This window comes from Ictidomys tridecemlineatus, chromosome X (assembly GCF_052094955.1).
Source record: "Ictidomys tridecemlineatus isolate mIctTri1 chromosome X, mIctTri1.hap1, whole genome shotgun sequence".
Lineage (NCBI taxonomy): Eukaryota > Metazoa > Chordata > Mammalia > Rodentia > Sciuridae > Ictidomys > Ictidomys tridecemlineatus.
Genome location: NC_135493.1, coordinates 114,903,457 through 114,920,553, shown reverse-complemented (window position 1 = coordinate 114,920,553; position 17,097 = coordinate 114,903,457). Strand labels below are relative to the sequence as shown.

At 39.3% G+C, this 17,097-nt stretch overlaps 1 protein-coding gene across 11 annotated transcripts in view; it reads left to right on the top strand.

Moving 5' to 3' along the window:
* The window catches only part of Reps2 (RALBP1 associated Eps domain containing 2), a 210,590-nt gene that overhangs the window by 98,005 nt on the left and 95,488 nt on the right, over positions 1-17,097 (top strand). For all 11 annotated transcript variants that reach the window (XR_013431903.1, XR_013431904.1, XM_078035089.1 and 8 more), the window contains exon 6: positions 14,338-14,476. Coding sequence is in view for 9 of the 11 variants with exons in the window: in XM_078035089.1 (XP_077891215.1) it covers positions 14,338-14,476 (139 nt within the window). In the remaining 2 variants the exon portion in view is untranslated. The remainder of the gene's footprint in view (positions 1-14,337; positions 14,477-17,097) is intronic.

Here is a 17,097-nt window from a genome sequence, read left to right as displayed (position 1 = left end):
TAGCAGGATCACAAGTTCAAGGCCAGCCTCAGTCAGCAACTTAGTGAGACGCTAAGTAACTTAGTGAGACCCTGTCTCTAAATGAAACTGAAATGGCTAGAAATGTGGCTCAGTAGTTAAGTGCTGCTCAGTTCAGTCCCTTATACCAAAAAAATTATAAATTTCCTTTCCTGTTTCATGTCTTATCAGATGTAGAGATCATTTTGTGGTTTACTTTTCACAAGTTATCTTAAAAATCTAGACCATGTAGTCATTTGTGATTTTGTTGGCATAGGATTTTGAAGTATATCTTTTCCTTTCACTCCATATCCTAGCCTCTGTTTTACCTTGGTTTCCAGAATCTATCTTATGTTAAGTCCTTGTCTTATTTGACTTCTTGGCACCTATTGGCATTGGGCACCTTCTTAAAATGCTATCATCCTTTGGTGTCTGTGATGCCATACTCTCTTGGTTTTCATTCTGCTTCTCTGGCTACTTCTTCCTAACTTCTTTGCATTCCTCTTTCCTCTTTATGCCCCTTACATGTTGGTGATCCCTGAATTTGCTTCATTCATTCATTCTTTAGCTACATGGAGGCTGATCACCACATATCAACATCAGTCAGATGTCCTCACTCAAGTATCTGTCCCATTGTCATTCTCAAGTGAGATGCCTTCCTCACAAAACCAGCCCTCACTGTTCCTCTCTTGACTTCCTCAGCCCATTAGCACAGGCCATGCCAGGTGTGGTGGCACATGCCTGTAATTCCAGCAGTTTGGGAGACTGAGGTAGGATGATCAAAAGTTCAAAGGCAGTCTCAGGAACTTAGTAACATCCTAAGCAACTTAATGAGACTCTTGTCTCAAAATAAAAATATAAAAAAGTGCTGGGGATGTGGCTCAGTGTAGTGCCCCTGGGTGCAATCCCGAATTTAAAAAAAAAAAAATTGCCATTAGTGTTACTGAAAGCTTGGTCCTTATCACCAGCGCCAATTCAATAGTGAGGAGATGGTTTTTGAGAAAAAGGAAAAAGGTTTTATTACTTTGCTGGCAAAGGAGAAGCATAGGGGACTCCCGTCCCAGAGCCTGTGATTCAGCCCATGAAGGGGAGCAGGGGGCTTTTAAAGAGGTGATTCAAAGGCTCCATTCCATTGTTCTCTGTTGGAGTTGTAATTCATTTGTTAATTTGGGAGATAGTTATTTCTTTAAAAAAATTTTTTTTGTAGTTGCAGATGAACAGAATGCCTTTGTTTTATTTGTTTATTTTTATGTGGTGCTGGGGATCGAACCCAGTGCCTCACACATGCTAGGCAAGTGCTCTGCATCTGAGCTACAGCCCCAGCCCCTGGGAGATAGTCATTTCTGAGATCTTCTGGTGCCATCCTGGAAGTCTGAATTACATTGTTGCTGTGGAGGTTGTGTACTCAAGGATAGATAAATCTGTTTAGGATGGGGAAGAAAGGTAATCCTGTTCCCCCTGAGATTAGGGAAGAGTACGAACAGGGAGAGAAGAAGAGAAAGAAACATGTTCATTTAAAACTGTGCGGTGGTGAATGCCTCTAATCCTAGTGACTTGAGAGGCTGAGGCTGGAGGATCATAATTTCAAGACCAGCCTTAGCAACTTAGCAAGGCCTTGAGGAATTTAGGGAGACCTTGTCTCAAAATAAAATAAAAATAAAAAAAGGGTTGGGGATGTGGCTCAGTGGTTAAGAGCCCCTGGATTCAAATCCTGGCACAAGAATAAATAAATAAATAAAATATAAATAAGTCACAGTGACAGAGCAGCAAGAGCTATATTCAAAGCATAAAATGGACCACTGTTATAGCATGAACGATGTTTCTTTAACTTAGTTGTGTCCTTTCTTCCCCTCCCTCCCTATTTCTTTCTCTCTTTCCCCCTTTTTCCCCCCCTCTCCTTTTACAGTGCTGGGGATTAGTTTATCTTGCTTCTTCCTCCCCACTTTTACTCAGTCTCAGGTTCTAGCCATTTTCCCTTCTTGGGCTTAATTTTAGGTACTTAGGTCAATAAGCGGGTTCTCTCTGTTCCTTGAGTACTTGCAAAAGGATTCTAAAGCAAAAAGCAAGTGGGTTAAGGAAAGAAAAAGAAACAAATACCCTGGAGTCTCTGTTAGAGTGCTATTGGCATAAACTAGAAGAGTCTTGCTAGTCACTGCAAGGAAATTGTTCATTCTAAGAGTCTTTCTTGGAGGCTGACATTGCACTGACAGAACTTTTTGTGCTATGAAAAATTTTGTGAGTGGACTGGGCCAGGATGCTAGCAAGATAAGGAAAGCAGAGAATAGAGAATGGCTGAAAGATTAGGCCTGGACTGAATTCAGTCATGACAGAGTTAGTGCTATGCATTGGGAAGAATAATGAAGCAGGCAAGCGATCAAGGCATACCTGGTACTACTGTCTTATCCACTCTGATTTTCTTACATAATACTTAGCCAAGTAAGTGGCCCACAAAGTGGCTGGGGACCACCAGGGCTCTTTCAGGGTTTGGGAATTCTCTACTGAGGCACCGATTGGCCTCTGTGGATGTGTGTGTGTGTGTGTGTGTGTGTGTGTGTGTGTGTGTGTGTGTGTGTGTGAGTGCGCACGCACATGCGGTTTGAATAGTGTCTCAGGCATTGTCTTTCTTATTTTTGAATCTTTACCCTCTCCCTTTGTCTAAGAGCACTGATTTCGATTCTATTGAAATATCCCTGTGGTTACTTCAGCATAATGTCACTTCCACATTTAGTTCTTGCACTTTACCTTTCCTATCTGTCAGATAACCAAGCTAATGATGAGCTATCTGAAGAAATGTAAATGGATGTGCTTGTGAATGACTTAAGTTAACCCACTTGGTGAAGAACAAACCACCTCATGATGGTCTTTCTCCTTACAGAGCCACGGGGAAAGAACTTTTAAGGGTTTGGTTATTGCAGATTATGCAGTGAACAGCACAGATGTTGTTATTTCTGGCTGTGAGTTGTAAGCTTTCAAAGATTCTTATTCTTCAGAGCAATTAGAGATTTAAAATTTTTTCCCTCAAATTCCAAAGGATACAGAGTGAAAAGTGTCTTTCCACCCCCCTCACCCATCCCAGAGGCGATGGATATGACCTATTTCTTTTATGTAGTTCTATACGAACATTTTCTATATATATAAGTTTTTGTGTGAATCTTAGTAATATGGAAAAATAATTATAGGTAATATGTACAGAGAGTTTAACCTTTTTATCCATAGGTAGCATACTATATATTTGTCATACACTTAGCATTTTTTACTTAACAACAAGTTTTACTAACGTTCTTAGTGGTACACAAATTGCTTGTTTATTTTTTTTAAATATACACATAGTATTTTGTATGTGTATCTTCTATAAATCATTTAACTAGCTCCTTTTTCTTGCCATCTCTAGTACTTGAAATTATATCATTGTTTGCAGATATATAGAATCAGTTCCTAGAAATGGGATTATTGAGTGAAAATCTCTACATATTTCTAATTTTTTATAGAAGTTTTCGAATTGGAGGCTATTGCAGTTTACACCCTTGGTTACAGTGTATGGAAATGTATATTTTCCAATATCTTTGCAAATGCAACGTGCCAACAAACTTGTGGACTTTTGTTATCTAGTAGGTGAAAAATGATATCTTGGTATAGTTTAATTAGCATATATTTCTTCATTAGTGAAGTAGAAGATCTTAATGTTATAGATGTCCTGTAAAATGCCCTTTTCTGGGAAGTATATGTTCTTTTTTCTTTTGGGCCATTTGCATTTTCTGACTGGTTTGCCATTTTTACTAGACTGAAACCGGATGCTAGTGTCTCTTTTCCTCTGGATCCAAGAAACACTGCATTGTGTGTGGAAAATTGCTCCTTGAATGGTCAAGACCAGGTCATGTGCACCTGAGGTGCTTGAAGGATGTTAGGAATACCAGTTTCTTTTCAGTTCTAGAGAACCTCTTGCCTGCCTACAGGCATGCACCACTGTGCCTGGCATTGATTGTTTTTTGGTACTAGGAATTGAACTCGGGGTACTTTACTTCTGAGCTACATCCCTAGTTCTTTTTTCATTGAGATAGGGTCTTGCTAAGTTGTTGAGGTTGGCCTTGAACTTGTGATCTTCCTGTCTCAACCTCCGAGTGCCTGTGTGCACTACCATGCCCAGCTTAGGTAGTAGTTTGTAAAACTGGGAAAGAAAGTGGTGATTGTTTCTAGTTTATACCCCAGGATCTCTGGGTCTCAATCAATATGGTACCATTTCAGCCTTTGAGTTCTTCAGTATTCTTCATGGCAGGTGAACAGGTAGTGTTATGTTCCCATTTACCTATACCAACAACAGTAGTGTTTACTAACTGATGACTTGTTTGATCTCAGTGCTGGGATGGCCTATTTCAGTTCTTTCAACAATCTTGTATGGTACATATTATGTCCTATATTCATCCATTTGGAAGTACTACGTAGCTCCTGTGAGTTAGCCACCATGGCAGGGATACTCTGAAGGCTATAAACTTGCTCTGAAGGTACTTGTAGTCAAGTAGGGGAGACGGATTAGAATCAGATGATCCCATCTACGCATGTAGAATTCAGAGCCAACAATTGCTGCAAAGACAAGGGAGTACTCTGGTAGCACATAATAGGAAAACCTGACCTCAGGCTGAAGAGTGAGAGAAGGCTTCCACAAAGAAATGACACCAGAGCTGAGTCATGAAGAAGGACTAGGACTTAAGTAGGCAAAGCAAAATGGAGCAGGGAGATGAGAAGAGGGTGTTTCAAATAATGGCAAGAGCCTAAACAAAGGGCATGTGTTGGTCAGGAATCTTTTTGTTTGTTTCATTTTGTTCATTTTATATACACATGACAATAGAGTATATTTTGACATATTATACATACATGGAGTGTAACTTATTCTAATTAGGATCCCTTGTGGTTGTACCTGATGTGGAGTTACACTGGTTGTGTATTCATATATAAACATAGGAAAGTTATGTCTGGTTCATTCTACTGTCTTTTAGGATTGATTATGAACAGAATCTCCTTTAGGTAGTTTAAGCAAATAGTGATTTATAATAGGGAGTGTAGATAGCCTCCCATATCTTTGGAAGAACTGGAAGCAGAGACTCAGAATAGAGTTTGCAGGAACAATTTCCAAAATTCCACTGTTGAGCAGAGATGCTAAGCTAAGGAAGTTTTGCCTCTGCCACAGGCAGAAGGCTACAGCATTGGGAAACTGCTGCCATAACTTCATCCAGTTCTATGCCATGAATGACCTAGGTGAGCCAAATGAAGGCTTCTTTCACCATGTAACTCAGCTCTGAATCAAACTTCCATGGGTCTATTTGTTTAGTGGACCCCAAGCTTCATGTGGAATTTTAGCAGCAAGAATATTTCAGCAGTGTAGTTTTTAGGTAGCCAGCCTGTGCAGTGAAGAGTTATATAAGAGGGGTGGGATGGATTTTGAATGAGCCAGTCTGCCACATATGGCATGGAGATTAGACATATTTGAAGACTTGAAAGCAGGTTGGTATGGTTAGCGCCTGGAGTGGGAGGGAGGCAAGTCTGGGGTGAGGGAGGGCCCTGTAGGCCCCGGGAGTACTTTTGACATGAGAAGCTGATGACTTGGAAGTTAACTTGTTAGTAAGTGATCATCCCAGATTTGAACCCAAGTCTGTCTGCCTTCAGAACCGGTGTGTCATTTGTATCTTCAATCAGTGGCCTCATTCTCTAAAGTATTCCTTTTATTCAACCAGAGTTCTTGGTGCATCTGTTTTCCAGCTGAACTCAGGCTTCCTTGAGAGCGAGTGGGAAGACATACTGGAGAAAATATAGGCAGCCTTGACCTGTCCAGCAAGGATGGGTGTGGGAACATCATTACATCATTTGTAGAAGTCCATAGCCCTGTCAGTCTTCTCTTACTGCTGACTGCTTTTTTTCTCCTGGCCTTCTCTTCTAAGCAAAGGGCACAATCTTGACAGTTTTGAAGGAAAAATTTCTCTGGAGCAGTAGACCTTGGTTTTTGATGGAAGAACTGGAGATAATTATTACTAATAAGCATTTCTTATGTTAATCAAAATACTGTTAGTTCCACATACCAGAAAACAGTAAAACGATTAAATATCTGTATCATTGGCTGTCTGCAGGATTCTCTCATGATGTGAAAACATGCCAGATGCTGCTGACATGCAAAAATTATGTGAGGAAATAAGAAGTATTCTGTCTGTATAATTTAATAGTCTCAAACTATACCAGATGATGGGGAGGAAGGTGAAAATATAGCAGAGTCATTCATATCTCAATATCAGAGCATCAGTCTGCAAAATTGCTTCAATGATTTAGGCATTGCATAAGGTTCTTTCTGGAAAGGAAGTGTTTTTCTAGGTGAATAGAACAAAAACCATAGAGTTTGATGATCAAGAGTACATACTCAGGATTCAGTTCATATTCTCATTTTCAGCTCTTTCATTTACCAGGCTTGTGGTCTTTATTACTTTTCTTACCTAATCCACAGTTTCCTGTTCTACCAAATGGGAATAATGGGTCCTACCTTGCAAAGTTGTTGTGAAGATGAAAATAGATCATTGTGTATTGGGTACTTATAGTGCCTGACATTTAGCAAAATAGTGAATACTGGTTACCTATAATATTCTTTTATATCTATGGTGATAGTTTTTAAAATTTAGCTTATCTTAACAAGAAGCAACTATGTGTTGCACATTAGGCCCAGAGAGATTCCAACGATTTATAATCAACTTTCTAACCTGGTGAAATTAGATCACTAAGTTAGCTTGGCAATATGGGGTGAAAGACATCTTTGTGGGTTCATTTCCATGAAAAAGACAGAAGTTATTTTTTGCAACTTCCTGTGAATATATAATTATTTCAAAATTTAAAAAAATTACAAAAAAGGTGTCTAACTTTGGTAAGTTGAAGATGGCCCAGTCTTTACAGTATTGGGTAATATCGCTGGACAAATACACATAGGTTCATTTTCAGTCAGTTTAGGAGATCTCATGTTAATTTTTCTGTGTTCAGACTGGCATTGACAATTTATCCAATAATTTTTTTAAAAAAAATTTGGTACGGCGAACTGAACTCAAGGGCACTCAACCTCCAAGCCCATCCCCAGCCCTATTTTGTATTTAGAGACAGGGTCTCACTGAGTTGCTTAGAGCCTAAGTTGCTGAGGCTGGCTTTGAACTCGCAATCCTCCTATCTCAGTCTCCTGAGCCTCTGGGATTACAGGCCTGCGCCACCATGTCAATCATTTTTATTTGCTCATTCGTTCAACAAGTACTTATTAAGTGCTTCCTATGTGCTACTTTTCCAAGAACAAGAGATATAGCACTAATCAGAATAAATAAAATTTCCTTGTGGTGGGGAAGGGTGAGAGAGAGTGTAAACATAATTTATTGAGTGTATTGTAGAATGGTTTACTAATGAGACAGAATAGCTGAGCTCTATCTCCTTTTCTAGCTCCTTTTTTTCACTCCTCATATAACTATTTTCCCCGTTTCATCTTAGCCCTCTTTTCTTAAAAAGAACTTTGTACTCCTTCCCTGGGAATCCCCTCCTAACTCAGGAAACATGGGCCTATTTTAAACAAACAGAAAGGCGTCTATAAAAATTGGGGCTGGATGGGAGGAATGGCAGATCTTCTTTTCCCTTTTAGCTTTGTTTGAAGGGTGGATTAATTGGGGGAACAACTGCTATAACAATCGTGCCCTGTATTTTAATGACTTACCACGGTAGATATATTTCTTACCCATATAACAGTCTGGCAGGTGTCTTTCCTGCCCATGTTGATTCAACAGACTTTTTTTTTTTTTTTTTTTGTAGTGGGAATTGAGAACCCAGGGGCCCTGTACCATGGAGCCACATCCCTATCCCTTTTTTATTTTTTAAATTTTGCATCAGTGCCTCACTAAGTTGCTGAGGCTGGCTTCAAACTTGTGATCCTCTTGCCGGAGTCTCCCAAGTTGCTGAGATTATAGGTGTGCACTACCTCACCTGGCTCCACATGGTGATTCCAGTATCAGAGCTCCTTCTGTTCATAGACTGCCATCCTTCCTTTGGTCCTGCCAAGGTCACTGGTGCTTACATTGCATTGAGTTTGATTCAGTTAACATGGCTGCATCTAATTGTGAAGGATGCCAGAAAATGTCATTTCTGGCTGAGTAGTCACTCAGTGACACCTTTATACCAGGCATACGTGGGGGTGAATTATCAGAGGATGTTCACCATAATCCCACAGACCAGCACTGCCATCATTTGTCTCTTATGTTTTTCAGCCCCATGACTAACCAATTGCTGTGATCTTTCTTTAGGCAGATTAATATTCACTTGGGCTATAGATAGAGTTGTTTCATCAGCCAGTTAGCCATTCTTTATTTTTAGGTATTTAAGTCCTCTGACTTTTTTTAATATATGAGATCACGTTTTGATCAGTGATCACCCTATGGTACTCTTATTTCCAAAGTATTTTTGGCAGGAGATATGCCCTCACATATTCATTGAGGGCTTGGTGTGAGTTTTCATTTCTCCAGAAGGTTTGTTTTTGCTAATATACCAAAAGGACATTGTTGTAAGATAATCATACACTCATAGGTGAAATGGCTGGGCACTGAGGCAGCAGCATTTACTGGATGCCTCTGGGTTGGGATTATATTCTAAGCAGAAATGTTTTATGGTTGAAACAAAATACACACTCTTTTTATGTTCTGCCTGACAATGCTTCCTTGCAATTCATATTATTGAACTTCACTTGATTTTTAAAGATACTTTAGGGATAAATGCCACCTTTTGGGATTTTATTAATAGTATTACTTTTTAATGAGTTGTTTGAAGTGTTTTTCATTTTAAATAGCCAGTTTTCCCTAGAGATAATAACTTGCAGTGCCAAATACTTGCATTTCATTTGAAACAAAACCAAGGGGTTGAATGTTTTAAATACAAGCAAATCCAATTCTCCTGTGTCCTGAGAAACTGTATAATGAACCATATGTATATGGCTTAAGCAGACAGATGTGGAAGATTTCTCTCTCCTCTTACTTTTTTTTCCTTAAAAACACTTGCAGAGCTCAAAATTGGCGTCAAGTAGCAAATATCTGTGCTTAGCCAGCAAAAGCACTAGAGCTGAAGTTGAACTGGGGAGGCCTTTTAGGGTGTGTGCAAAAACAGAACTTTTCCTGGTTCTGGTTTCTACTTGTATGGCGAAGGCTCCAAGAGCATTCACCCTCATCTTTGCCTTCAGCCTTTGTAACTAGCAATTCTCTCTTAAGTGACTGACATTTTAGATCTTTTTCCAAAAAGTTGCATTGATTGTTGTGATTCTGTTGGAGGACATTGTTCCATGTGTGTGGGTCCTGTGGTGAGATGGTCCCTAGCTGCTGACAAAAGATACTCAGATGCCTGGAATAGGCCTTCTGCTGCTTGAGGTCATGTGTTTTTTCTTTCTCCTATTCCCATTATAGTCCCTCTTTACCTCTGGGCCCCATTGACGTCTGTTCCAGGTTTCTGATATGGCCATAATTGTTCTTCATGCTTTTTTAGTCTCTTGTTTTATTTTCCTAACTGAGGAGATCTTTCTGTAACTTGAATATGATTATTTAATTATCCTGTCTAATACTTACCTGTGGTTTTCTAGTGTCTTCAAGGCAGAGTCTAAGCCTGGTAACTCTGGGCTCTGCTTTCTGTCTGTCTGTGCCATCTTGAGGCATCTGCACTAATATCCATGCTGTGCTGACAGCTTACTCTGTCTATATTTAGCCCAAAGGAGCTACTATCAAATGGCCATTTTTTTTTATGTTTTAGTGTCTTCGCAAATACCATTTCCCTTCCTTGCCTTGCCCTGCATATTTTATGGCATTGCTTCTCAAACTTCAGTATGCTTAGAATCACCTAGATAGCTTGTTAGATCAGTGCTAGATCCCTCTCAGACTTTCTGATTTAGTAGATGTGGGGTGAGGCCTGAGAGTCTGCATTTCTTAGCAGGTCTCCCACGGTACTGATGCAAACGGGGACCACACTTTGAGTAGCAAAGTTCTAGAGTGTCTTATTAAAGCATTTTTTGCTGTTTTGTGGTTGTATGTCTTTCTTCTTCACTGAATTCTAGACATCCTGGGAAAAAAGAATCTATTTGCCCATCCGTAGTCATAAAGGGATATGGTTGCTATTTAGTAAGTATCTATTGAATGAATGCATTTTCAAGTCACTGTTGATCCACTCAAGTTTATAGGACTTTGCTTCTTGTAGTAGATCAGCTTTCTTTTGGCATGATTCAGCTTAATGGTGTGTGGAAGGTCATCTACTCCTTCCTTATGCCCTTATTTGGTACTTCAGATGCTTACTAGATATGGAACTTGAGAACCTCCATGAAGATTAGATCATAGGTGAAGTACAGGACATGGTTTTGTTTTGATAGCTCTCAAACTTTAAAATATAAAATGGACTCAGAGATTTTCTTTCATTCATAACAACACAGAGCAGTTTCCGTATCTATATGTTGCAATGTGAGACATGCTCCTGAACTTAGTCAAGCCTGTCAATAAGTTGACCTCAGATGCTTTTGGTATCTGTGATGTACCTGGTAGGGACTGTATGTGGGTTAAAGGAGTATCTGATGTGATTCTAGCCCTCCAAGCTGAAACCTATGTGAATATACTTAGGAACACTTGACATGTTCAAACTATGTAGTGCTCACCATAATTATCAAAAAGGTACATATTTTTTTAAAAAGAATACACAAATGATTTTTTAAAATCAATTCAAAATGTACATTTAGGAGCAAGGGGAAAGAGAGGGTAGTAGGTTAGCACACTTAGTGAACACAACTGAAGGACCTCACTATGTATGGATTACACAGTGTTCATATGACTTTTTCTCTTTGTCATAATGCTTTTTTGGTTCTAGGGAGTAGAAGCTTTCCTTGATAGCTTAAGTTTTCTTGAAAAGGAAGAGGGTTTGGGGTTCTCATGGGAATCCAAAGAAATGAGAGATAGGGAGCCGACCCAGTGGTCCATAAAGGTAGAGTTTTTGATTATTCATGCTTGCTCTGCCATCACGGACCTTGCCTAATTGCATTGAGTTTGCTTTCCTGGCCTCTTCCTTTGCGCTGTCAGTAGCCTTCCTTGCCCCCTACTCTCGTATTTCTCCTTAAAGGCTCTTCTCATCCTTGGTTCTAACCCCCTCTTGAATCCCACTGGCCCTTTCTCCACATTATGGCTCTGCTCTTCATTTGTTCAGGTTCTTCTTTCTCTACTTGTTAAGCTATCTACTTCTTATCTACCTCTCTAAGAATGAGCATCTGGCCTAAGTTGTTCTTCGAAGAGAAGAGCTTTCCATGCCAGAGCACCTCAAAGGCTAGTGCATTGTGTGCCCACCCACCCTTACCCGACTCAGTCAGGTGAGACCGGGCATGTGGTGGGTCGTTTGGTCCACCTCTGGCTGCTGCTTTGTAGATGGGCCAGGGAATAGGCAGCGCCTTGTATTATTGCTGTGGGCACAGGAGATACGTAGAGAGCCTTTGGGGCTTTGGGGCTTGCAGAATTTTGAGTCAGCTTGCATCAGAGGAAAAGTGTCCTGAGGAGAAGACATAAATTTGACCTATAAATAGTGAGTACATGGGCAATCAGAAGCCTGCTGAGGGTGAGCAAGGGGGACATTGGATTTTAAGGGTCCTGAAGGCCCGATAGAGGAAGTGGATTGGTCATCTCTGTAAGCAGAGGAATCAATCACTCTGTTCTGTTCATTTCTGATTCCTTTGGTCAGAATAGCCTTGAGATCTACTAAGAGACCACTGAGGCTCCCCAGGTGTGAGGTGATAGGGAGAAGAAAGAGAAGGTGGTCATGGGTCTGCAAAAGAGCAAACATGGACTGACATTAATAACTGGATAAGGGCTGGGGATGTGGCTCAAGCGGTAGCGCGCTGGCTTAGCATGCGTGCGGCCCGGGTTCGATCCTCAGCACCACATACAAACGAAGATGTGTCCGCCAAGAACTAAGAAAAAAATAAATAAATGTTAAAATTCTCTCTCTCTCTGTCCCCCCCCCTCTCTCACTCTCTCTTTAAAAAAAAAAAAACTGGATAGGGCAGCTTCATTACCAGGAGGAAAGTGGTGTATTCCTGGGGATAAGGAACTTCCATTTCACAACCAGGGAATGCAGTAGACCAGCACTCAGCATGGAGACCTCTGTGCCTTTATTCACTGGGAAGTGCGGGGACCAATCTTCTGACCTTTATCCTGCCTGCTTCATGAACCACCACTACCCACTTCATTGTTGACTCCTAAGTGTTCATTCTTGTCTCTTCTGTCTACACCCCGCTGTTCTGGTTCCTTTGCTTTTAGTCTTTCTGTCAGAGGTGACTTGAAGGGCAGTACTCCTGTGAGTTCTCCATGTTATAATGTGGCCTGTAATCCAATTCAGTTCTAGCTGGCATCCCTCCATCCTGTGTTCTACCTCTGAACCTTGTTAAACATCTGGGTTCATTCAGAAAGTGCTGCTAGGGCATAGGTTTGGAATTTGGTAGGAACATTTTGGAAATTGTGGGTCTGTTGAGTACTCTGACTTTTAATTTTTCTTGCTTTCTTTATATTGTTTGTCTATTATTAGAATGATAGAGATTTTTTAAAAATTCAAATAGATGCAAACTAGTTAAAAAAACATTCTGATATGCAGGAACTTGACTTTGAACCAAAGATTAAAAACAGAGGTCATTATTTGTTGTGTGCAGGGGTTCACTAACACATGGGCCAGTCCCTTAGGCTCTCTGGAAAAAGGATAATAAATAATACTTGCTATGCCTACCTTTAAAAAATCTGGATAGACTAAAAAGAGGGGTGTGTGAAATTCTTTATAAATGTCAAAGCACTCTGTGAACTCAAGGTCTTAACTTGTAGACAGTAACTTCCTGGGCATTTAAAAATAGTTAGATTTACATTTGGTAGAAATTAATCTAGTAGAAAGTGACATAATGATTATTAATGACTAACAACCATGTATCTCCCATCTCCTTTATGTGACCTTCCTTGTGACTGTCCTAAAGGGACAGATGCTTTCTTTCAAGAGCAGCCCCTCTTCTGGGTGTATTCCTACTTGGCACTTCTAAGAATATGCATTCTACTGGCAGAGTTTCATCTCATTCTCCCAGTCCTCTCAAAGTACCTTTAGTCCAAGGTTTCAGGTATCAGAGTGATATTTTACTTCAAATATGACATCACAAGGTTATATCACAGCTCAAAATTTTATACATTCTTCTTTCTTCCCCACATTGTGAGAGGGAGACAGGTGTTCCTGGGAAGCATTAATTTCTGAAATGTTGTGTGTATGGGGGTTGGGGACAAAGGAGATAGTTTGCTGTCTTTTTTGCAGATAGTGGGTAGAATACTTTCCCAATGATTAGTTTCCTGACAGTGTGCTCAGAAGCAGGCAACTTGATGACTCCTCGGTAGTAATCACCCACCCCGCTTCTTTCCTATTCTCCTTTTATCCTAAAGTTCACTGTTCTGATGTTCACTTCTTGGTACCATGAAAGTGGCCCTTGGCAAGTAGCACCTAAATCTTGGAGTGGATGGGAAAAGTTAAACAAAGCCCTTGCTGTTTTTCCTCCAATCATCGAATCACCATTTTTGTTTCTTTTCCCAGGGCCTGGGATAGCTTTTGTTTTCTTCTGTGCTGCTCTGATTTTCTGGGCTCCTAATCTTCAAATTTGACGTGCCCGCCCTCTAGTGGCAGGTCTGATGCACCCCTTGTTACCCTGTTTATTGTTGTACCATGAAAATTGTTTTCATCACTCAGCTCTATTAGTGTTATCCCCAACTTATACACGTGGAAGGACAGGGTCTGTGATATTGACTTGCCACTCATGCAGGACCTTGGGACACAGGATTTCAATTGGAGCTTTTGACTCCTGGATTTACACTGTATGAATGCAACAGAAAAATGATCATGTAGTTATAGATGTTCTAGTGGGTTTTATTTCTGGTTTAAAAAGAATCCGGATTATTTTATCATAGACTCAACTGATCTGAAAGGATCAGAGTATGGTGAATAGTTGGAGATAAGAGTGATAGACCTTTTTCTTTTTTAACCCTTCCTTCATGATATTGGAAAATTTTCTTGTTATTCACCAGGGGTTCAATATTTCATGTTCAGTCCTGTTAATAGCATTGAGGAAAACAAAATGTATAAAGCTTGATGTCTACCTATAAATTGATGTTGCAGTCACATTATAGTTATGAGGCAGTTAGATTTATTCCCTTGGGGAAAAAATTAAGTACAATGCCTAAAAACATTTTTGTTGATGTGTTTTCCTTCATCTCACTAAAAGCAGGTTCTCTGAGCATTTCCTTTTAATTTTTTTTAAAGTCCTTTTCAGTGGAGAGAGAACTACAGGATAACAACAGTAATTACCCAGATGAACCCTGGAGGGTAACAGAAGAACAGCGGGAGTACTATGTTAATCAGTTCAGATCCCTTCAGCCAGACCCAAGTTCCTTCATTTCAGGTGAGAACATGGAGTCCTTGGACATTGTTCTCATGTGAATTACAGTAAACATCATGAGAAATAGTTTATACAGAATGAATATGACAACCTTCTGTGATTTCAGTTTGTTTTCTTCTAAGGTGGAATTTCTTTTTTTTTGTTGTTTTGTTTTATTTTTAAAAATATTTATTTTTTAGTTGCAGCTGGATGCAATACCTTTATTTTATTTATTTTTACATGGTGCTGAGGATGGAACCCAGGGCCTTGCACATGCTAGGCAAGTGCTCTATCGCTGAGCCACACACAACCTCAGCCCTCTAACTTGGAATTTCTTATCAAGTATAAATCAAACAGAAAAAAAAAACATTGGCAATGACTTTGGGAAAATTATATTTCTATTTCAAAGAGGTTAAATGGGAATTTTTGAGAAACTGGTCCAGACCCTGCACCTTATTAACTGAAACAGTACTATTTTTTTCTTGGTGCATATTAAGTGTATGCAATAATTGGTTTCATTGTGACAGACTTGCACATGCATATAGCAAATTTAATCAGTATCACTCCATAATAACCCCTCCCTTTTCCCTCCTCCTTCTTCTGACCCGCTTTCTCTACCCTAATGATCTTCCCTGTCTACTTTCTCAAAATCTTTTCCTCACCCCTGCCCCTGCAGCAGTTCTTGAAATGGCAGATTATAGCACCAAGGGGAAACCTTAGATTGCTTATTCATTATTTTAGAGTCAGAGCAAGGACAAGAGCGTAGCCTTCTGAGGAGTCTCCTTATGTTTTATACACCCTTAGAAGTTCAAATTCATGCTTGTTTTCTTCAGCTCAAGTCTTTCACCTCTGTTTTTTCTGAGAAAAAAAAATATAGGAGGAAAATTGACCAGCATTTTCCTACATGTAGTTCTTCTTGGTTATCTTCAGATATATGTATTCCTGTTGAATTCTCATGCAAAATTCCAGCTGAGAGGAATTGATTTAATTCCTGTGTGCCTATATTTTATAAGACTGAAGGCTAATAGTGACTAGTAGAGTTTGGATGAAAAATTCATAAACTGTCTTTTTTTAATATGTCAATTTTGAAGCATAACAGTATATTCTTGATAGTTATAACCTGACATATTTAAATTTCAACCAAGACCAGACTTCTATGAAATAAGATGTGTAATGGAGATATGCTTGTGTAAATAAGTGTAAACATTACTTGCTGACTGGTGGTAATGGCTTTATTGAAGGTGAAATAATGTAGATATAACAAATTAATGTTATTATCATAATTTAAAAAAGCAAGGAGAAACCCAGATTATACATATTGACCACTTGCTAACCTTACCCCCTTCTTAGTGATTTTCTTCACAATGTATTTAGCCAGATACAAAATAAGTACTTGTTAGAAATGTTTTTATTTTCCTTCAAATTTTTTATTTTTCAGAATTTCAAATGTAGATACAAGAAGACTGGCTACTACCCCTATGTGCCTATCACATAGCACCAGTGATTTTATCTGTATTCCCTCTTAGCCCGGATGATTTTCAAGAGCAATTGTCATACCATTTCATTTTAAAAGTATTTCATAATGTATCTCTAAAGATAAGGTCTCTTTGAAAAAAACATACCTCACTGGCCCGCACATTCCTTAACATCAGATTTTCTTTGTTCAGATTTCCCTGGTTGTCTCTTAAATGCCTTCTAAATAAAGTTTGATTATAGTTAGGAGAGTTTAATACATTATGATTAGGTTATCTCTTTTTTAAAAAACAAACTTTATTAAGATATAATTCATATACCATAAGATTGACCACTGGGAGTTTGCAGATCAGTGGTTTTAGTATATTCACAGCCTATAGTCACAATGTAAGTTTAGAACATTTTCATTACCCACCAATAAACCATGTACTTGTCAGCAGTTATACCCCATTCCTGCCTTCCCCACCTCCTAGTCCTAAGTAACCACAAATCTACCTTCTCTTTGTATAGAGTTACCTATTTTGGAAAATTGTACTTAAATGGAGTCTCCTTTTATGATGGCATGGTGGTAGGACTTGGGTTTATATTTCTCATTAGGGCAGGTCAAAGGCAGGAGCCCTCAGGCTTTACTAGTGGCAGCCAGGCATTAGTTCAACTTTTTAGCTATTTATTTCCCTATGAGTTCTACCTAACTTCTCTGGAGCAGTATGGTTACAAGTGACTCTTTACTGTCTGAAGGCCAGCCCAGGCCAGGCCAGGCCAGGCCTTGAGTTGTGGGTTTGGATCTAATATGATGTTTTTTTTTTTTTGTTTTTGTACTGCAGATTGAACCCAGGAGGCGTTCAACCGTTGAGCCATGTCTCCAGCCCTTTTTATTTATTATTTATTTTTTTAATATTTACTTTTTAATTTTAACTGGACACAATATCTTTATTTTACATTTATGAGGGGCTGAGGATCGAACTCAGTGCCTCAAACATGCTAGGTGAGCACTCTACCACTGAGCCACAACCCTAGCCCCAGCCCTTTTTATTTTTTATTTTAAGACAAAAAAATATTTTCCAGAAGGTGTATCTTTGTTTGGTGGGATTCATGGTGCTAATTCTCTTCTTTTTGCTTGCTTTTTCTACCATGATTGTATGTTAATTTTCCACCCTTTATAAATAATTTGA